The 22,614-nt window shown below is 39.3% G+C and overlaps 4 protein-coding genes and 1 long non-coding RNA gene across 5 annotated transcripts; 4 read left to right on the top strand and 1 right to left on the bottom strand.

Annotated features, from left to right (window-relative positions):
* Positions 1–310: 310 nt before the first annotated feature.
* LOC149724127 (uncharacterized) lies at positions 311–1,666 on the top strand. The gene has a single exon (XM_089893348.1). The coding sequence runs from the start codon at positions 311–313 to the stop codon at positions 1,664–1,666; it is 1,356 nt and encodes a 451-aa protein (XP_089749474.1).
* Positions 1,667–5,040: 3,374 nt separating this feature from the next.
* LOC149724126 (uncharacterized) lies at positions 5,041–6,957 on the top strand. The gene has a single exon (XM_089893382.1). It carries the CDS (start codon positions 5,116–5,118, stop codon positions 6,388–6,390), a length of 1,275 nt encoding a protein of 424 aa, XP_089749508.1. The 5' UTR covers positions 5,041–5,115; the 3' UTR covers positions 6,391–6,957.
* Positions 6,958–9,708: 2,751 nt separating this feature from the next.
* Positions 9,709–12,730, top strand: LOC149724125 (uncharacterized). Its single transcript, XM_089893381.1, has one exon. It carries the CDS (start codon positions 9,709–9,711, stop codon positions 11,536–11,538), a length of 1,830 nt encoding a protein of 609 aa, XP_089749507.1. The 3' UTR covers positions 11,539–12,730.
* Positions 12,731–12,859: 129 nt separating this feature from the next.
* LOC149724124 (uncharacterized) lies at positions 12,860–14,423 on the top strand. The gene is made up of 2 exons (XR_016386777.1): positions 12,860–13,637; positions 13,931–14,423. It is a non-coding gene; the product is annotated as an uncharacterized LOC149724124 (long non-coding RNA).
* A 1,289-nt stretch (positions 14,424–15,712) lies between these two features.
* LOC149724123 (uncharacterized) lies at positions 15,713–16,497 on the bottom strand. Its single transcript, XM_089893334.1, has one exon. The coding sequence runs from the start codon at positions 16,419–16,421 to the stop codon at positions 15,735–15,737; it is 687 nt and encodes a 228-aa protein (XP_089749460.1). The 5' UTR covers positions 16,422–16,497; the 3' UTR covers positions 15,713–15,734.
* Positions 16,498–22,614: the final 6,117 nt, after the last annotated feature.

Genomic DNA, 22,614 nt, shown 5'->3' with positions numbered 1-22,614 from the left:
TTATACATTTCCTGAATTGTAAGATGTGGTAGTAGTTTACCGCTAACTCGTCTCGCCTCCATAACATTCCGGCGCTTTTATTCCTGCTGCCCGCGCCGAGTAATTAACGCTTTTGTTGTGTCGTGTTGTACGCACAGTCACCAGTTAGTTTAGTTGGTACTGCAGTATAGTTAGGTTGTATAGCGTTTACTTTAGGTTTATTATGATGTATTATATCGTTATTATATGTTTGTAGATATCCATCGTTTTAGTTTGTTAAACCCAAATATAATAAGTTACTTTATCACATTTTAACAAACTAACAAAAGTTATGGATAAATGTCTTCGTCCCGAACGCTTTGATGTGGACGCGAATTCAGCTCAAGCAAGCAGGAAATGGCAGCACTGGCATAGAACATTTACAAGCTATATCGGAAGCATGAACGATGTTACAGATGCGAATAAGCTGGATATACTAATTAATCATGTCGATTCCACGATATATGATTATATCAGTGAAGCCACTACGTACGTAGCTGCCATAGAAACCTTGCATGGGGTCTTCGTTAAACCCACTAATGAAGTTTTCGCAAGGCATTTGCTCGCTACTTGCAAGCAACAAGGTGGGGAAACACTTGATCAGTATTTTCAGAATCTGAAGCGGCTCAGTCTGGACTGTAAGTTTTCAGCTGTGACGGCTGCGAAATACCGAGAAGAAGCTATCAGAGACGCGTTCATAGCGGGAGTTGCTTCCAGCTCTATACGCCAGCGACTTTTGGAGAGTGACAGTTTCGATTTACAAACAATATTCGATAAGGCTCGCTCTTTGGACGTTGCTCAAAAAAACTCGGAGCAAATCACTACCACCCAAGTATCACAAGCATCTGGTAGTTCCGCAGCCCTTATGGCCTCGGCATCGGGACATTCCGTAGCAGACGAATCATTTAAAGGTTCCGAGGCGTACTTATCGGTAGCTGCGGATGCCAAATGCTGGTTTTGTGGTTACAAGCGCCATAGCCGACAATTCTGTCCGGCTAGAGATTCTGTTTGTTTTAAATGTAAGAGGAAGGGACATTTCTCTTCCGTATGCCGTTCCCAAATTCAGGAAAACAGACGAAGGCCTGCCACGGCTGCGCTATGTACAAGTAGCCCAGACCTCGCCACAATCATGAGTTTGTCCAAGAAGACGATCAACTCAGACAACATACTGAACATAAACATAAAAGTTATCGGAACTTCTGTCAATGCATTAGTTGATACGGGTTCCACAAATAGTCACGTAAGCGAGGAACTCGCCAAGCGCTTACAATTGCGCCTTACTAAGGAGAATTATTGCGTTGGTCTAGCAGTAAATGGATACTCATCGACCAGCATTGGAAGAGCGCTAGTATCCTTGGAGCTTCCAGGACACACATATCCCCGAGTTTCAGTTTTCGTGTTGCGAGGGCTGTTAACCGACGTCATATTGGGGCAAGACTTCATGCAACAACACAAAAGTGTTAATATACACTTCGGAGGCGCGGAGAAGCCTTTACAGCTGGGAGCGTTGAAGCCACTCAAGTTAACTTCTCAGCCCCGTTTATTTTTGAGTTCATGTCTCCGGATTGTCACCCCATTATTACAAAGTCGCGTCGGTATTCCCATGCTGATATCGGTTTTATTCGTGACGAAATTAAGAGGTTATTAACCGAAGGCATTATTGAACCTAGTAACTCTCCTTGGCGCTCGCAAGTGGTAATTACTACTAATGAGAACCACAAGAAACGAATGTGCATCGATTACAGCCAAACAGTGAACCGGTTTACTCAACTGGATGGCTATCCCCTGCCATGTATGCAAGAGATTGTGCGGAAGGTCTCTCAATACAACGTGTACTCAACTCTTGATTTAAAAAGTGCATATCACCAAGTCGAACTACCGTTAAAATCGAGAACTTACACAGCTTTCGAAGCGGACGGGAAATTGTACCAATTTAGAAGATTGCCTTTTGGGTTGCGAAACGCCGTGCCGTGTTTTCAACGTATAATTAATGACATCATAGAGAAAAATGGCTGCAGTGGGACCTATGCGTACTTGGATAATATAACTGTTTGTGGAAAAACTCAGCAAGAACATGATATAAATTTGCGGAAGTTCTTGGAGACCGCTGAGAAGTGCAACCTCACATTTAACGATAGCAAGTGCACATACTCTACCGACACCATTGACCTCCTGGGTTACCGTATATCTAAGGGCACGCTAAAACCCGATCCGGAACGTATACAGCCTTTATTAAATCTGCCAATTCCAGACAATCAAAAAGCTTTACAAAGAGTGATCGGCATGTTTGCGTATTACGCGCAGTGGATACCCAAGTACTCAGATAAAATCAAGCCATTGGTTCGAAACAAAGAGTTTCCACTAAAGCAGAGTGCCTTGGAATCCTTCGAAGAACTAAGGGGAAAATTGGCTAAAATAACACTCGAAGTTATTAGGGAAGATATTCCGTTTACAATTGAAACTGATGCATCTGATATCGCAGTTTCGGCAACACTGAATCAGAATGAGAAGCCAGTGGCGTTTTACTCGCGCACGTTAAGAGAAAATGAAATCCGCCACTCAAGTGTTGAAAAGGAGGCCACTGCTATCGTGGAAGCTATTCGTAAATGGAGCCATCTACTACTTGGGCGACGTTTCAAGCTGGTCACAGACCAAAAATCTGTTGCTTTTATGTATGACAATCAACGTCATAGTAAAATAAAAAATAACAAGATTCTCCGATGGCGCATGGAACTCTCTGAGTATGACTATGAGATAATTTATCGAGCGGGGAAATACAACGCAGCACCCGACACCCTTTCAAGGGCTTTTTGTAGTACTATTACTAATGATGGACTGTATAATATCCACTCATCGTTATGCCACCCCGGTGTCACAAGATTATATCACTTTGTTAAGACGAAGAACCTGCCCTATTCACTTGATGAAGTACGTCGAACCGTTGCCGGATGCAAAGTTTGCGCAGAGATTAAACCAAAATTTGTTAAGCCGTCTCCTGGCCGATTAATAAAAGCAACACAACCGTTCGAGCGTCTAAGCATCGATTTTAAAGGCCCACTACCGTCAGCGACCAAGAACCGATATATCCTCACGGTTGTTGATGAATATTCCCGTTTTCCATTCGCCTTTGCCTGTTCAAGCATGGAGTCAAGAATAGTGATACGATGTTTAAGTCAACTCTTTGCCATCTTTGGATTACCGTCATACATTCACTCAGATCGGGGAAAATCCTTTCTATCATCAGAGATCTTACAATATCTAAACAGTAAGGGCGTATCTACCAGTAATACCTCCATTTATAACCCCCAGGGCAACGGACAGTGTGAACGATACAATGCTATAATCTGGAGCGCTGTGCAATTAGGGTTAAAAACCAAAGGACTTTCTGTCAATCAATGGGAGGTAGTATTGGCAGATGCTCTTCATTCAATTCGATCCCTTCTCTGCACGACGACAAATGCAACACCCCATGAACGCCTATTTAACTTCCAACGTAAGTCCTCAGTCGGTATGTCGACGCCCTCTTGGTTGAGCTATCCAGGACCGGTGTTGGTAAAGCGTCATGTGCGTTCTAGCAAATATGATCCATTAGTCGAGGAGGTTCAATTGGTCCACGCCACTCCAAACTATGCCCAAGTCCGATACAAAGACGGTCGTGAAGCAACCGTGTCACTCCGAGACGTGGCTCCGTTTCCGGAAGTCGATGTGCGGGAAAAGAATACGGAGAACCCGGGGATACAGAATCAAAACGTCGAAGAAGGCCCCCCGGTGGTTGCTGATGAAGTCGAACCGCCACCAGTTGCGGACAATTTACTTATCGAAGGTGTAGAAAATGCGCCCCAAACGTCGGACACGAACGAAACACTGCCTATTGAGCTCCGTCGATCTAGCAGACAAAGACGGGCTCCTGACAGATTCCATTATTAATTGTGTACCTGTATTAATGTACGTTTAACTGGGTGCAGACGTTCGTGTTGTTTTTTTTTTTGTGGGGGAGAATGTGGTAGTAGTTTACCGCTAACTCGTCTCGCCTCCATAACATTCCGGCGCTTTTATTCCTGCTGCCCGCGCCGAGTAATTAACGCTTTTGTTGTGTCGTGTTGTACGCACAGTCACCAGTTAGTTTAGTTGGTACTGCAGTATAGTTAGGTTGTATAGCGTTTACTTTAGGTTTATTATGATGTATTATATCGTTATTATATGTTTGTAGATATCCATCGTTTTAGTTTGTTAAACCCAAATATAATAAGTTACTTTATCACATAAGAAGGCCATGTTGTCTCATGATTTTAGTTGTGTTAGCCCGTTTATGTAGATTAAAGATCATTCGAATAAATTTGTTGCAGAGAATTTGTAGTTTAGCAATTAATTGATTGTTTCCATTACACCAAGTAGATATACAATATTTTATATGACTTAACATTGTAGCGGTTGATGTGGGAAAGCAGTAGATTAATCTTTAATTTAATGTCATTACAAAATATACTGAAGTCTCAAGATCGAGTGTGTGCAACTAACGTCCTTCTAATAACCGTTTTTCCGTGTACAACATTCTGGCAATCGTATAAATTTTACGTCTTCTTTGTGTAGGCTCAAAAGGAGACAATTACAGTATCATCAAAGCGTAGATAAAACACTCCCGATTCTTTTTATGTCCGTTTTCTAAATTTGTACTGACGTTGTATGCCCCAGGGTCAAATTATCTGGGCGTTTTACTATCTTTTTACTGTGTGTTTTTGTTATAAAAGAGTTGCCCAAATATTGGACATCACGCATTTGGACTAAACTTTTGGTGAACGTATTCTCGTGGCTTGTTTTCCGTCATCGTTGTTCGTCAATAAACGAGTCAAAAACCGTTGAGCGGGTGGTTTGTAAGCAACCGAGAAGTAAGTTCACGCCACATCTAGCAACCAAAGTAGGATCAACTACGCACGGAGTCAACGTCAACTGAGCCAACCAGATACGTTTTACGCCGCCCCCAACAATTGGTGACCTCTGAGCACGACCTTCCGACAACAGAACAACGGTGACGTTCCTTGTTTTTATTTACCTTTATTTATTCTTTTTAATTCTTTTTTTTTCTTATTTTTATTCATTATGGCCCAAATTTTATCATTTTTAAAACGACCAAAGGGTAGATCTTTTAAACAATCTACGCCGTATGTCCCTGAGCGTTTTACAACTAACGCACCTAGCGCTACTAACCCTTTTCGTGATGACGTTTTCGCGAACAGTGGGTCTTTTGGGAACGCGCCTGTCGATAAGCCTAAAACGGTGGGTAGCTACGCGCCTGAACAACCTTCGCGGGTACAAGTTAACTCCCCCGATTTTGCTAGCCAAAGCACCGAAATGACTAGTGTGAGCAATGGTGTACTGGCTGCTGGAAACAATTCGCTTATCGATCTTAAAACTAGATTGCCCCCTTTTTGGCCTTCGTCTGTCCGCTTATGGTTGAGTACCGTTGAGACTATTTTTGACTGCAATAACGTCCAGAGTGAGCATGTACGTTTCACGCATACCATTTCAGCCCTAGGTCCCGAACAAGTAAGCCGAGTTGGGCATTTTATTATGCACCGTGACGTTGATAAACCTTATACTGCTCTTAAAATGGCATTGTTAAAATTATATGAATTTAATGAGGTACAGAGTTTCAACAAATTGTTACACGAGACTAGGTTGAATAATCGCCGTCCGAGCGAATTGTTGAGCGAAATGAGGTCGTTGTTGAGCAGTCACGGCGAGTACGGCGTCGTGGCTGAAAGTCTCTTAAAGAAATTGTTTGTCGAACGTTTGCCTGATGATGTTAGACGCACTCTTGGGTTAGAATATTCACAATCAGACCTTGAAACCCTGGCTTCCAAAGCCGATGACATAATGATGTTACAAGCCCCAAATTCATTTGTCGGTCAATCCAGTAATGCCACAGCAGATCCTTCTCCTAATACCGTTACCTCGCAGATGCTTGTTAATGATAATTTTGAGCGCCGTTTGCAACGTTTAACTGACGAGTTATTGACACGTAAAAATCCGACTTCCCACGATAATACCGATTTTTCTGCTTACCCGGAGTATAACGCTTATCATCCCCGCAGTAATTTTCAACGTAGTCAACCTCGATATCGTTCTGTTCGACCGTTTGCTTCTTTTACGCCTCGTGCTAGGTTTAATTCTCGTCCTCCTGGTAACGCTGCACAGCCACAGTTTAATCCGCCGCAGACTCTCCGTCCCCGGTTTCGACCTACTCATAACCATAACCCGTCTGAATTGTGTTATTATCACGCCAGGTTTGGGGCAAGTGCCTATAGTTGTGTCCAGCCTTGTAATTGGAATGACCGTTCAAAAAACGGGGCAGGTCCTTCACGTGTTCGGTGAAGCGTGCTAATAATAGGACTGACTCTCACGCGCCTTCTACTTTCACCGTCCTTGATAAAAATCTTAATTTGTCGTTTCTCTGCGACTCGGGTAGTGCAGTTAGCATTATTCCCTTGTGGTATGCCCCTCGTTCATTTAATAATAAGTCTATGCGGTTACAAGGTGTTTCTGGCAAAACTTTTTATTCTTTTGGTAAAATTGACCTAGTTTTGGACATTGGTTTAGGTCGTTCGTTAGTTTGGACTTTTCAGATTTGTGATGTGAAACACGCAATTCTAGGTGCAGATTTCTTTGGTCATTATCGTATTTCGATTGACGTATTTGGCAAACGTTTGGTTATCCGGAATAATGTCCATGATAAGTCTTCTACTACTAAGCGCAGTAAGCGCAATAGGCGCAAAAGGTTTCGAGGTGTTCGTAAGGTGCATGCCTTTGACAAGTGTAAGAAAACCAATTCTCCTCGTCCTCCACAGGATAATAACGGTTCGACTGATCCCATAGTTTTTCGTGTTGAACAGACTTCCGTTTGTAAAGGTGATGACCGTTATAACAACATTTTGGCTAAATTCCCCGATTTGACTTCTCCATTTTCCCGTCACGTCCCCATTAAACATAATGTCACTCATCAGATTGTTACACGTGGTCATCCTGTTTCTTGTCGACCTCGTCCTCTTTCTCCTGAAATGATGGAGATTGCTAGGAAAGAGTTTTCTAAATTACAAGAGTTAGGTATTGTTATCCCCAGTGATAGTCCATGGTGTTCGCCGCTTCATATGGTCAAAAAGTCTGATAATTCTTATCGTTGTGTCGGAGATTACCGTAGGTTAAACCAGATGACGGTCTCAGATTCGTATCCCCTTCCATTTTTGCGTGATTTTGCTAACATTCTGCATGGTCGCACGATTTTTAGTAAACTAGACCTAGAGCGTGCTTACCATCAGATACCTATGGATAAGTCGTCTGTTGCAAAGACTACTATTACGACCCCTTTTGGCGCCTTTGCTTATAAACGCATGAGTTTCGGTCTCTGTAATGCTGCGCAGACTTTTTCACGTTTTATTAGTCAAGTCGTCCGTGGTTTGGAGGAGTTTTGCTTTGCGTTTGTCGACGATTTGTTGGTAGCTAGTTATTCTCCGGAAGAACATGAAAAACATTTAAAAATAGTTTTTCAACGTTTGTCCGAATATGGTTTGCTCATTAACACTAAGAAAAGTATTCTTGGTGCTTCTGAATTGCAATTTCTTGGCCATCACATTACCAAGGACGGTATGACTGCCATTGCTGACCGTGTCGTTGCCATTAGAGCTTTTCCATTGCCAAAGACTGTGTCTGAATTAAGACGTTTTCTAGGTATGGTAAATTTTTATAGACGGTTTATCCCTCATGCTGCTGATACTTTGCGCCATCTTAATTCTATGTTGTGTAAGAACCCTTCCAACCGTCGCCCGCTTGTTTGGTCCACTGAATCCATGTCTGCCTTCCAAAAGATTAAGACTATGCTTAGTGAGGAAACCCTTCTGTGTTACCCTAAGCTAAATGGTAGATTTTCCTTGGTAACTGATTGTAGTAGGACCGCTTTGGGCGCTGTTCTCAATCAGCTGGTTGAAGGTGAATGGAAACCCCTCGCTTTCTTTTCCCGAGCGTTAAAACCTTCCCAAAAGAAATATAGTGTTTTTGATCAGGAGCTTTTGGCCATTTATGATGCTGTTAGGCATTTTAAGTATTTGCTTGAAGGGCGTAAATTTAATATCGTCACTGATCATAAGCCCATTGTTCGCGCCTTCCATTCCAAGCGTGATAGATTTTCTCCCAGGCAGACGCGACAATTTTCGTTGATTGCTGAGTACACTAAGTCTATCGAATATATCAGTGGTTTTCAAAATTCGGTTGCCGACTGCCTTTCGCGCGTCGAAGTTAATTCGCTCTCGTTACCAAATGAAGCTATCACGCTTCATGAAATTTCCAGACATCAAAACAACCCTGCCTTTGTTAATGAAATTGAATTATATAGCAGCCTTAACCTTGTTAATCGTGTCATTCCCGATTCGGACAATTTGATTATCGGTGACGTGTCTACTGGTTCCTTTCGGCCTATTATACCTGCTCCACTTCGTCGCAAAGTTTTTGACACACTGCATTCGTTGTCACATCCTGGTGTAAATACATCACAAAAACTCATTAGCGATAGATTTCTTTGGCATCGTATGAGGTCAGACATTCGCGACTGGTGCGTTTCTTGTATTGCCTGTCAGAAATGTAAGGTTCATATTCACAATCGCGCTCCACTTGCACAGTATAGAGAGCCTTCATCGCGTTTTGTGGATTTGAATTTAGACATTGTCGGACCCCTTCCTAATTCCCACGGCTATTCATACCTAATGACTTGTATTTGTCGTTTTTCCCGTTGGATAGAGGCAATTCCGTTAAAGGACATTTCCGCTCAGACGCTCGCTAGTGCCTTTTTGTTAAATTGGGTTGCTCGTTTCGGCTGTCCTTCGCGTATAACTACGGATCGAGGTACGCAGTTTACTGGACAGGTTTGGTCTGATTTGTGCCTTTTCCTTGGTGCCAAGCACATTAGCACCACAGCATACCATCCCGCTGCCAATGGCAATATTGAGCGCTTTCATCGTACGCTCAAGGCAGCTCTGAAGGCGTATGACAACCCCGGTGACTGGCATACAAATCTTGGTCCTGTGTTGCTTGGTTTGCGTTCTTCTTTTAAACCCGATTTGGAATGTACGCCAGCTGAGTTAGTTTACGGAACCACCTTACGTTTGCCTTTGGAATTTTTTGATGAGCGTGATGGTTGTGATTTACCAAAATCAGAATTCGCGTCGCGTCTATCGTCCTTCATGGAAACCCTTCGTTTCCCGATGCGTAGAGTACAACAGCCGGTCAAAAGTCACATTGATCATGAGCTGTCTTCCTGTACTCACGTTTTTATCAAGTGTGGGGCTAACAAAGGTCCATTATATCCCCATTATGACGGCCCATTCAAGGTTTTGGATAAAAGCCCTAAATTTTTCACCTTGGCTATGCGTGGGCGACCCAACACGGTCTCGATTGATCGGCTTAAAGTCGCTCATTTGCCTATGTTCCCGTCTAACTTGACCCCTATCTCGTCTGCGGACTGTGATGAAAATCTCAACGAGAGTATTTCCACAGAACAACCTCTCAGTAATACCTCCGATTCTGAGAACCCCTATATTCCTGCTCCTGTCGAGGAACCTCTTCAACAGGAAATCCCCAACGAACTTGTCCGTTACACCCGCGGTGGTCGTCCTGTAAAGCTTCCTCTTCGTTTTAGGGACTAACATGATGAGCTTGTTTTATTTATTATTTTTGTCTCTGTTTGCTTTTACTGTGAGTACTCCGCTCAAATTATGTCACGATTCTCTGTTTAAAGGAGAATATTTTATTCCCGAGTCCCCGCCTTGCGTTAAGCAAATTCCGTCTACGGTTAAAACGTGTGAAGCTAGGATTTTTAATCCGTCTTCCGAGCCCCTGCCGATAACAATGCACACGTGCCAAACTTTTGTCAGCACGTTCCATACGACGTATTTCTTTTTTGGGAGTAAAACCCATTCCATAGAGACCATTTCTGGTCCGGCGCCTGCGTCCGGTGCGTGTGAAGAGTGGGTGCAAACTAAGAATGCTCCTAGTTATGGTCCATTAACTAAAATGTCTGAAACTCAGTTTTCCACTTCCAACGAGGTGGAACTGTCCTACCAATGGCCTACTAGCGTGACTAAGTCTATTAACAATGCCCAAATGACGCAATCTGTCGTCTACTATGACCACATTCGTAAACGAATGAAGAGTCCTATGGGTATTTTAAGTAAATGCGATGTGCATCGCGGATTCTGTACCGTAGGTACAAGTACCTACGTTTGGAAAGTGCCCAAACTTATAGATTGCCCCCCGACTAAGCCTGTGGGAACCCATAACCTGACCCTACATTTTAGTGAGTCACAACGTCCTTATCGTTTAGAGGTACGTGATTTGGGACTTAGCATTCATTCCCTGGCTACCTGTCCGACCAATACTATCGCCTGTTATTCTAAGGACACTTTGTGTGATCAGTCTGGTCTGATTATTATCCCTTTAAATTGTTCTACCGCCTCTTTGTTGCGGCCTCAGCGAGTTCATAGCAACAATGCGTTCGACTCGTATGATCCGACTTCTGGTATGATTAACGAAGTCTCGGACACCTTGACTGAGAGCATGCGCAACATGACTGCCGATATACATTACTTAGAATGTACTATTCAGTCACTAGTGTCTACTTTATATTCGCTGGTCTCCCGGCAGTATCCGGGAGACATACTCAGTAAAATTCTGGGTGGACAGCGTGCTGCCATTACGGTAGGAGATCTCATGACTGAGTTAACGTGTGAGAACATTAATGGGACCATTTTGCATTCACTTGAGCACGGGAAACTCTTTGCTACCAGGCCACTCATACGTTATCGGGACCACGCTGGCAAGTTTCGCATTGGGCAGTTGTATCGTGACGGTTTTGTTTACGCTGGCGTTAAATTTGTCGAGAGTTATACACCTGGGCGGGTGATGTCTTTTCGTATTCTTGACAACTTTTATGTGTTTGATAATTACTCTTTGTCACATACGGACCAAAAGGTCAATTATATTACCCCATCTTTTTCCCCCGTCAATTTTCATCACACTACTCCCGACTATGAATCATTCATGAACGAGTTCCCCAAGACCGCTAGTGGTTTTGAAGATCTTACCACTATGTTAGCGACCTTAAGCCAAGCCAAACTTACTCACGATAAATTTTACCACTATCTTGAATCCAACTCCAACCCCTCTATTAGTGCCGATATGGAATATGTTTCCAAAACGTTAGACGCCTCCGCTCATAACATTTTTCTGAATGTGTTAAGTTCAATAACTTCACCATTTTGGACTTGTATAGTCATGGCTGCGCTTTCTATGGCATGTTTTTGGGGAGTTTTTTTTACCTTCTGGGTTTTCAAGGTGTACGGTGCGTCCATTTTTATTTTCATTCGGGGTAGAATTCGAGACGTTCGTTACCCTAATAACCCCCAAAATAATAATATTAATGAACGCGATAATTTTATTTCGGAACGTCCTTCCCAAAATACCCTCGCCACTGCATAGTTTACTTTTGCATACCTCTTGGTTAAATTACATTCTTTTATTTATTTTGCTAAAACATTTATTTCGCATTTCGCTTAAACCTTTAACTTTGGGTAATCATGTACGAATTCATAAAAATTATGGTTTGTTATACTTATGTCACTTTTATCGTTTTTCGTGGTGTCTTTGGTGTAAAATAATTTTTTGTTGGTAATGTAATTTTACCTTATATATATCATTTTTTTTAGAAATTGGGTATGTTCATGCATTCATTTTGGCGTTATAAATTTTTTTTGTAGCTTATTCAGTGTAAAACATTTTTAATAGTAATGTAACCACACAGTATATCTAGCCTAAACGTATTTTGCATACATTCCATCCAAGACTTCATTATACCTCACCAAATTCCTTTTTTTTAGACGATCGCTGCTAGAACACAGAGGCCCTACAATAGATCACCCCACCAGTGAACACATCTGCGCGAACATGTCGACCAAATCCTCAACAATGCAAATCCTCAACCACACAAATCCTCGGTTGAATATCACTGGAAATAATTCGATGAAAGGTGACGGCCACATCGGTCACGCTAACATCGAAGTAAATCAAACAAAAGAAATAAAACTCCAAGAGTCATCCAGTAAACAAAAGACGAGGATCATCATTGGAACCAAAAAACTCCAAAAGCTTCCAACAATTTCAAAACTGTAATCATGAGGAACAGTTCGCGTGGATCGTCAGCACATGAAACCATCTTGTGTGGGTGTGAGCCTATTTGTAGCGGTTGATGTGGGAAAGCAGTAGATTAATCTTTAATTTAATGTCATTACAAAATATACTGAAGTCTCAAGATCGAGTGTGTGCAACTAACGTCCTTCTAATAACCGTTTTTCCGTGTACAACATTCTGGCAATCGTATAAATTTTACGTCTTCTTTGTGTAGGCTCAAAAGGAGACAATTACAGTATCATCAAAGCGTAGATAAAACACTCCCGATTCTTTTTATGTCCGTTTTCTAAATTTGTACTGACGTTGTATGCCCCAGGGTCAAATTATCTGGGCGTTTTACTATCTTTTTACTGTGTGTTTTTGTTATAAAAGAGTTGCCCAAATATTGGACATCACGCATTTGGACTAAACTTTTGGTGAACGTATTCTCGTGGCTTGTTTTCCGTCATCGTTGTTCGTCAATAAACGAGTCAAAAACCGTTGAGCGGGTGGTTTGTAAGCAACCGAGAAGTAAGTTCACGCCACATCTAGCAACCAAAGTAGGATCAACTACGCACGGAGTCAACGTCAACTGAGCCAACCAGATACGTTTTACGCCGCCCCCAACAACATCATTGAATGGTAAAGTGTTAATAGGGATGGTTGGTTTATTAATGGTTTAATTTTCGTACTATAGCCAAATTCGTTCGTAGTTTTTTAATTAGGTTTGTGATGTGATGTTTCCATGAAAGATTTTCACTAATTGTAACGCCAAGAAATCGATAAGAAGTTACCTGCTCAATTTTGTGATGGTTTATTTTGATTTCTATGGGAGTTTGTGATTTTTCTTTCGCAGAGTTTGAAAAAAACATAAATTTAGTTTTATCAGTATTCAAAATTAGTTTATTAGAACATAGCCAATTTAAGGTGTTTTTTAGGTCATTTTTAGCATGTTGACGAATTTCTGTCTTTGTTTTACCTGATATAAAAATACTAGTGTCATCAGCAAACATTATGCATTTGCTGTGATTTAAGCAGTTTGGGAAATCATTTATATAAATCAGGAATAATAAAGGGCCGAGTATTGATCCTTATGGGACTCCGAGATTTATAGTTTTTTGGTTGGAGGACAAATGTCTGTTAAATTCTACTAATTGTTTCCGGTCTGAAAGGTAACTACGGATCCAATTTAATGCAGTCCCTCTGATACCATAATGAGACATCTTTTGTAACAGTATTTCATGGTCTATAGTGTCGAATGCTTTTGACAGGTCCAAGAATAATCTTAGGACTGAATTTTTATTTTTTAGTTCACTAGTTATGGTATTTATTAACATGGAGTTTGCATGATCAGTGGAATGACCTCTTCTGAAGCCGAATTGACAATCATGGAGTATTTTAGATCGAACTAGGTAAGAACAAATTCGTACATACATTAGTTTTTCTAAAACTTTGGAGAATACCGGTAGTAGGCTTATGGGTCTATAGTTGTTTATATCCTCGGGTTTACCTTTTTTATATATTGGAATTATTTTGGAGATTTTAAAGGCTTTAAGAAAAGTTCCGGATTGTAAGGATAAATTAAAAACATGCGATAGTGCTATCAAGATGTTATCAGGAGTAGATTTAATGACTTTGCCTGGAATGCCATCCATGCCACTACTAGACTTTGGTTTTATTTCATGAATTAAATTTTTAATTTCAGTTGGTGTTGTTGGAAAGATGAACATAGAGGTTGGTGAGCGGGAATGAAGGAATTCTGTATGGCGACTGTCTAATTTTGGAATACTTTTGACTAATTCTGAGGCTATGGTTGAAAAATGTTCATTGAACCTATCTGAGATTTCAACTGGATCACTTGTTTGTTTACCATCTATCATAAATGCTTTTGTGAACTGGGTTTTAATATTTCCAAGCAAATTGTTGATAGTTTTCCAGGTTGCTTTCATGTTTTTTCTGTTTTTTTTTAAATAGTTCTGTAATATTCTTTTTTACTGTTTACTACTGCATGATGATACTTGTTTCTGGCTAGTTTATATTCCGACTTACTTTGTGCTGTTTGTCTTAATATATATTTTTTGTATAACTTTTGTTTAGTTTTATTTAGTTTTGATATATTTTCATTGAACCATTTCATTTGATTGTTTATTTTTATGCTCTTCACAGGAAAAGATTCATTAAACTTATTTAAATACTGATTTTGAAACTGAGAGTAAGCAATGTCTGGATCTGATTCATCTAATATAATGATAATATACATATTTAATAGGTTTTGGTTAAAACTTGCAATGTTACATGGGCTAAAACTCCTTGGAGTAAGTTTGATCCGATTTATGTGAATTCTCGTGTTTATTGCTTGAATAACTGGCAGGTGATCTGATATTGAGTCTGTTATAATTGCTGCTTTAATGTGTGAACTGTTAACTGTAGTCCAGATGTGATCTATTGCTGTTGCACTTGTGTCTGTGATTCTAGTTGGTCTATTTATAATTGACTGATAGCAGTGATGCATTATCTCAATAAAATCAGATGTGTGTTGGTTGTTAAGCAAATCATAATTAAAGTCTCCCATAACAATACATTTAGAATTTCTAGTTTCTAATTTGTCCAGTGTTGAACAAAGGTGGTTTTGAAATTCAAGATTAGATATAAGATCTAATCCAGGTGACCTGTAGACTACTCCACAAAAAAGGGAACTTGTCTGTGACGGGTTGTTGATAGGACCAGGGTTAATATTAGTTAGGGTAACAAATAGGGATTCAAAAACTTTTTCCTCCATAATTGTACAGCATTGTTTAACTTGAAAATTTATTCTCGAATTTATGTACATCAACTCCACCACCTCTACTCTTAGTTCGACTGTTTGATATGAAAGTGTAACCATTTAAGTTGCTATAGGGACCTGATTGGTTTCCTACTATCCAAGTTTCAGTCACTGCTATGATATCTGGTTTAAAATTTAATGAAGCGATTAGTGCTTCTAGTTTTAGAAAGTTGTTTGGGTTGGCCAATGGTCTCATGTTTAGACTTAATGTGGTAAGTTTGTTTTTCGTTTGTATTAAGTGACGTGTACAATTTTGTGCAGTGGTGTAGATGTCCGAAGAATTTATACCATACAGCTCTTCCTCATTCTCGGTGTTGTTAAGTTTAACTGGATCAAGTGAGGTAATAGTTGGTGTGAGTGTAAAAATTTCAAGAAGATCAGAATCGGATAGCAGGGAGAAGGGAAAGTCTGGGGTGATTGTACAGTATTGACAGGACCAGGCATTATTTCAATAAAATTTTGATTTATCCGGATTAACTTGCTGCAACAGGAACAAAAAAAAACTTTGTCGGCATGCATTGAGTCAAATAAGTTATTAAAACTGGCCAAGTGTCTATTAGAGTGACAGAAGCTGCCATGCCGTGGATGGTGTAATATTAATACATATATAGAAGAAAAAGAAAGTGAACACGACAATATAGAAGAAAAAGAAAGTGAACACGACATACTTCAATCATTAAGTGGTTTAAGTGGAAGCTTTAGGAGAAATTAGCTTAGCAATATCATTAATATTATGTATGACTTGCCGTTTGTTGTTGAGGGTCACGTAGATGGTTCCATTTGAGGTCCAGACATTCCGGAATCCAAAAGAAGCTTTGGCCTTCTCGACGATCTGTAGTCTTGGCGATGTTAGGGACTCCGTCATCGACATTCCAGTTCCTTTCAGGTTTCTCTTCTGTCCGTAGACGTCGTTTCTGACCATCCTGCGGACAAATTTATTAATAATAGGTACCCTGTCTTTCTTTGTTGGCAGGACATGGGCAATATCAATGTCTGCCGGGGTTACTGGATATGGTAGATGTAGTTTATTTAAAATATTTAGAACATAATGTAAAAAACTATTTCTATCCCCAGGTACTCTCCTGCTCCCATGAACGATGAGGCAATTGCGGCGTCCATATTGTTCTAGATCGTCCAGCCGGTCGTCTGTCCTCTTCACAAGAGCTGTTAGGTCTTTCAATGATGTTTCTACACCGTTAAGCATCTTGCGCATCTCTTTGAGTTCTGGTGACCCTGTAATAACAGCAACAGCAGGAGAAGCAGCATCATTGTTTTTAGAATTAGCATTACCACTTTCATACTCATCTTGCTTGTTCTTGAGCTGCAAGAACATCTCTTCAAAGGAGGCCATCTTCTCCATGATCGCTTCCATAACTTCTTGGCAGTTCAGTGAATATATATTGGCACAGTTTTAAAACAGTTTAACCTACCCTTGCATATATATTCACCTTATTCAAATAGAATCTTTCCCGTTGTATTTCTGTTATTGTATTATTTTCTTCTGTTAAAATCGTGAGATCGTCTGCATATTGTTCTATTTTTGTTTCTACTTTGCCTAGTTTGTATCCTTTAATGTTTGGGTTATTGTTTATTTTCCTGGTTAACATTTCAGTTCCTATTATAAAAAGGGTCATACTAAGTAGACAACCTTGTCTTATTCCTCGTTTTATTTTTATTTCTTCTGTAAAAGCTCTATTTATTTCTATTATTCTATTTGCCACTAAATTAGCTAACACTGATGTTTTTTTCTGATGAAATAATCATTTCCAATACTAATGTTATTTCCACTGAAACTGCATTTAGGGAGTTTCTTTCATTGCGCCCACACGTGCTTGTTTTTGTGGTATAAAATATTCTCCAAGATTATTCGTTTGTGCTTCTGTTGATGAAAATTTGGTGCCGACATTCACACATGGTTTAAATGTTTTGCTTAAAGGGCGTAAATTAAATAATCTGTATTATGACGAATACTTTCATGCATGGGCAGTTGATGAAACTGATAATAAGATGTTGTAACACAGTGTGGTCTTGTGTATCAATTTACAATGTCTCTCCTTATTCCTTGTGAGTTATACCAAAATTTTTTCAGACCTAAGTTTTTGCTAGAAGTCACTAATATTGCATAAGTGTGTTTAATATTGGAAGAGCAAATTGAAGATTTGAAGAATCGGATAATTTACATTTTACGTTTGAAATAAGAAGCCCTATTGTACGTCACAAACACCATTATTTTCCATTGTTACGTCATGTATTTTGGTTAAAAAAGGTGGCAGTAATGCAAAAAACGCATTAAAAAACATACCGATTTAGCAAAGAGGTCACTTGTTTACAGAAGTATAGCCGTGAGCAGCGTTAGAAGCGATCAAACACCAAAATAATATTATAAATTAAAATATGTAAACATTATAAGGGCGTGAACAAAGTTTACAGCACCAAAAGCGGGATGCATAGCGCTAACTTGTTCATAAACGTAAACTCATTCGTATACCTAGTTTAACTCGTTTGTAACAATCTAACGTATTAAACTAGGTCAAAGCGTCTGATCAAGCGTCCACCGCATGTCATGTTTATCAGGCGCGTGTTACGTCGAGGTTACTTTAGGTCACTTACGCGTCAACGTGATACACAAATAAACTGCATTAGCTGATAAATATAATGTTTGTTTATTAAAGGGGAGGTAAAATTCCACCATGGTTTCATTACCATCCGGGTTCCGGTTTCACTGCTTTTGCTTCGGATGGATTTTTCCGATACTCCAGCATCATGTACGGTGGACATCATTGTCAATCGTTTAACAAAGAATGTCCCCTGACAACATATACACTGAGTCATCTCCTTTTTTTGGTCTTTATCAGGCATGCAGTTTATTGCACCGCAAATTCCAGTTTTCTTTGAACTCTTTTGCTAAATATTGGTTTGAATAAACTGTTCATGTATACTTTCTGTTGTTTTTCCATGTAACCTGAACATAGTTTCCGGACACTGCTGTGAGTTTTGCTCACATCCCCATCTGCCTCCATTGATGACCCAGCATTCATTTCCCACTGTAAAAGATAGCCAGTAGTTGCCTCAGTAAGTGCAATACTTTGTAACCCCATTTGCTTGGTTTATGTGGGTTGTATTGTTTTTATGGTTGACCTTCCTTTGATCGCAATCGTCATTTCATCAAGAGATAATTGTTTTTGCGGTTTGTAAACTTGGTCAAATTTAGTGACAATGATATCAACAAGCCGACGAATTTTGAAAAGTCGATCATAGTTTTCTTCGTGTCAAGGAATAAAATCTTCATTTTTGCAGTGCAGCATTGATCGTATCAGGAGAAATCTATTTCTCGACACTATTTTCCCATATCCACTGGTCAGTGTCAGAAAACGCGGACCAGTAGTCATTGATATCGGGTTTGTGACATAGTCCCATGGTTAAAAGTAAAACAAAGTAAGCTTTCATCTCAGGAATGTTTGTGTCTTTCCAACGCTGCAGCCTCGATGATGGAGTAGGCGTTTTGTTATCCAGAGTGTGGGCAGCATATCTGTTTGTTTCAGTCTCCAACAACTCCCAAAACTCCGCTGACAAAAATAATTCCAAGCAATTTATTGGTGAATTATCATTCAGTTTGGCCCAATATACCCAGTTTCCTCGGAAAATGTTTGTAATACAGAAGTGTAATCGGTCCCCACATATATCCAATTTTCTAAGAGTTCTTCTGCTGGTAATACAAATGAAGGGTTCTTTTTCTTTTGCAGTCTTTCTTTTGATTTTTTCTTTTTAGCTGGTGGAGAAAGCACTCCACTGTCTTCTGAACTTGATACTTGGGATGATTGTATGCATCCTTCGGATGTTATTGCTACACTTGTTTGTAAAATATTAGCATCAGGAAAAGACTCAACTGAGCTAGTACGACTCAAAATAGAGCCAGCACTACTTGTTGAATCATAGCAATGCTTACTTGCTTGCTTCATCAATCGTATAATTTTTTCGAGGCATATTCGTATTACTTTTTCGTGACTTATAACTGTATAAACAACTTCAAATAAACTCAAAACAAGCTGGGAAACAAGGAAAATCGCTACAGCGAACTTCGCCACGATTTTTTGAACATAGTATGTGTTTTTGACTAATTATGGTGACCGGGGGCAAATAAACACAAAAAAGTTTAACCGGTTATTACTTAAGATTTTTTAAATACAAGGGTATGATTTTTAATATACAAAAAGTGTTTTTGACTAATTATGGTGACCGGGGGCAAATAAACACAAAAAAGTTTAACCGGTTATTACTTAAGATTTTTTAAATACAAGGGTATGATTTTTAATATACAAAAACAAAGAAAATTGTTTCTTTCCAATGAGACCAAATTTGGGATTGATAATGGAGAAATGACCGCAGAATCGCCGTTTAAGTGTGGTCCAAAGCGACTTTATTCGCCATGGGCAGTTAAAGAGTTAACAAACCAACTTTTGGTTCGATACCTTGAATGGTTTTAGAGTTATAAATAACCATTACGCGGTTGCGGATGTTTCAATAATTTCGACCGGAAACTTCACGCGACGACGTCCATTAGATGTCAAATGACCATACGAAGTTAATAAACCAACTTTTGGTCCGATACCTCGAATGGTTTTGGAGTCTTCCATGCCCACAGTCACCCATCGCCGGTACTCGTCCCTGTTTTTTCTGCCAACGTTATCACTTTTGGCTACAACAAAATAAACATGTTTTTCCATTGGGAATAAAAGAATGACAAGTGACTTCAACTTCCTGGAGTATTTCAACCACTCTTTTTCTGCTGAAGAAAATCGAATGATTCGGTGTAAGTTTGTTGATGTCACCTGAGGACACCCAGACGGTCACACATTCAAGTACTAACTGAACCCGTGATTGCTTGACTTCCGAGATCGGGTACTTTCAATCTGGTATGGAGATAGGCAGAATAATGTTTAAACTGAGTTAGGCAATAATTATAAAACAAAATTTTCAAAAATACGCTTTTGGTATAAAATGAATTTTTAAATTACGTTAACAATATATTAATCAAGATTCAAAACATTATTCTGCCTATCTCCATACCAGATTGAAAGTACCCGATCTCGGAAGTCAAGCAATCCCGGGTTCAGTTAGTACTTGAATGGGTGACCATAGTACACTAACATGATAGTTCAACTCCCTATTATCTCTCACTCGTCACGCATGACAACTTATCTACACTGCCTTCTGTCTCGAAACGTACGGAGATTGCCTTTTCATAGTAATGGAGTTTGCAGGTTTATTACAAGAGCTAAGCGCGGACCGTTTAGATGAAGCAGAAGCAGTTTCACAGGAATCATTTAAATCAAGTCAGGAACAGGCTATATGGAAGAGTTTAGAGATATTCAAATTTACTGAAAAGGGCAAAGCTGAAGTGAACAAGTGGATAGAAAATTTTGTTATAACCAAAAGTAAAAATAATTTAGTTAAACAGTATGCCCAAGTGGATGATGCAGGCTCTATTTTTATTAACCCCGTCTTTAAATCTCCCAAACTTTTACTTGATGTTTTAACAAAAATATCATAAACCCCTTTAGTGTATCATGTTCATCAGCTGAAGAAACTGCCGGGTTGAACAGCATAGAAAATGATACTATTGAGTATTTAGAAGGGTAGTTAATAAAAAAGGCAGCAAAAAAGTTTGATTATCCATATGTAACTGGTTTATTTACCCAGGATCGACCGAGTGGTGAATTTATTGTAATAATGGAAAAGTTCTCTGGAGCACTTAATTACCCAAGTACTGATTTTTTAAGTCTTTTACAATTTGCCTACTTAAGTTGCAGTAAGGAGAGTTTTAAGAATCTTAGAACTATAGATTTTAATTTAGTAACTTGTACAGTGTATAATCATTCAATTTTTAATATTTTTATGTACACACTGTGTGCACGGTTACAGGAGCAACACAATGAAGAAGTTCATTCTGTTTTAGTTTATATAATGGATTTGTTTGTGAGAGTTTTATCGTATACATTTGCTCAGCGTTTATTTCAAAAGCTTTTTATCCAGTCAAACAAACAATGTAAAGGTTTACGTGGTGAATTAAAAAAGAAATTTTGAAAACTTGTCAGAGTCATTCATGTACTGATGTTGCTTGGCTGTAATTTTAGGTTCATATATTGTAAAAGGAATTCATATTACAACACCATTGAAACAGCAGTTGCTGAAAAGTGACAGATTTTTAATAAAAGATGGCGCATGGCAGTGGCACGTCAATATAAAAAATGAAACATAAAAAAGGATTAATCAAAAACAAGCATTCTATATGTGTAAGGGATTTTGCTCATTATCCTTACACACAGGGTGTTGTTGCCAGTGTTACGCACTGTCAGGATCTCATACTTCCACAGAAAGTTTGATGAGAGTACGCATCCTTGTCAATATTGACAATGATGTTGTTCAGTGAACAATGGGTGATCAGGTGTTGCACCAGCTGAGAATAAGGAGCATTTCCATCGTCATCTGGAACGTAAACTGAGGAGAAAACAAAATAGTTATTTTTTTATTATTAGTGGAAACAGTGCATATGTCCCTGTCCGTAAATTGAGTCAGTGGCCATGTGATGAGGTGTCTGAATGCTATAACACGTCCCCGGGGTCGTAGGTGTTTAGAACCTTCCATTGAATCAGGTAAACAAGAAAAACATCTTCCAACCAAGTTAGCCGTGAATCACTTGTAATAAAGATGTAATAAAATTGTGATGCCCACAATTCATTATTTCAAACCACCTGTTTAAGATGCAGAAATTGTAAGAGATTTTTTTGATTAAATGTTTCACACTGTCAGCCACCTTGCAAATAACAATACAAACTCCATCAGCATGAGAAAAAGATTTCAAACATTGTCCTACATTCCAGCGTAATACTTCTCTTGCCAGACTGACTTTCATCTGTCAAATAAGCAATCATAAGAATATAAGATAACACATATAAAAGTATAGACCAAAAGTTTTACCTTTGTGTAAGAGTTCAGTTCCATGTGGGCACACGGCATCGTTTTAACAACATGGATGCAGTATCCTGTTTAAACAGTTGCTGTATATGTGTCCATAGAATATCTTTTCCATTTTTGTTCATGTACTTGCTACCACCAGACGGCATCGTTTTAACAACATGGATGCAGTATCCTGTTTAAACAGTTGCTGTATATGTGTCCATAGAATATCTTTTCCATTTTTGTTCATGTACTTGCTACCACCAGACGGCATCGTTTTAACAACATGGATGCAGTATCCTGTTTAAACAGTTGCTGTATATGTGTCCATAGAATATCTTTTTCCATTTTTGTTCATGTACTTGCTACCACCAGGTTTGGAAGAGTACAAAGAGTTACAAGCAGTCTGTCATACAAAAACCATACAGTTATATGCATACTTATCAGAAGGATCTGAGCATGACAGTATTGTTTTTTTTGCATCATACAGATTATTTGCTAAATACGGCTCATTAATGTTGAATGGTGAAGAGCATATTAGTTTATAAAACTATTTGATGGATGACCATCACAGACCACAGCATGAATCTGCACATTTCTGGACTCGC

The sequence above is a fragment of the Ciona robusta genome, unplaced genomic scaffold (assembly GCF_009617815.1).
Source record: "Ciona robusta unplaced genomic scaffold, ASM961781v2 AP042741.1".
Taxonomy (NCBI): Eukaryota; Metazoa; Chordata; class Ascidiacea; order Phlebobranchia; family Cionidae; genus Ciona; species Ciona robusta.
This window is presented reverse-complemented; position numbering and strand designations above follow the sequence as displayed.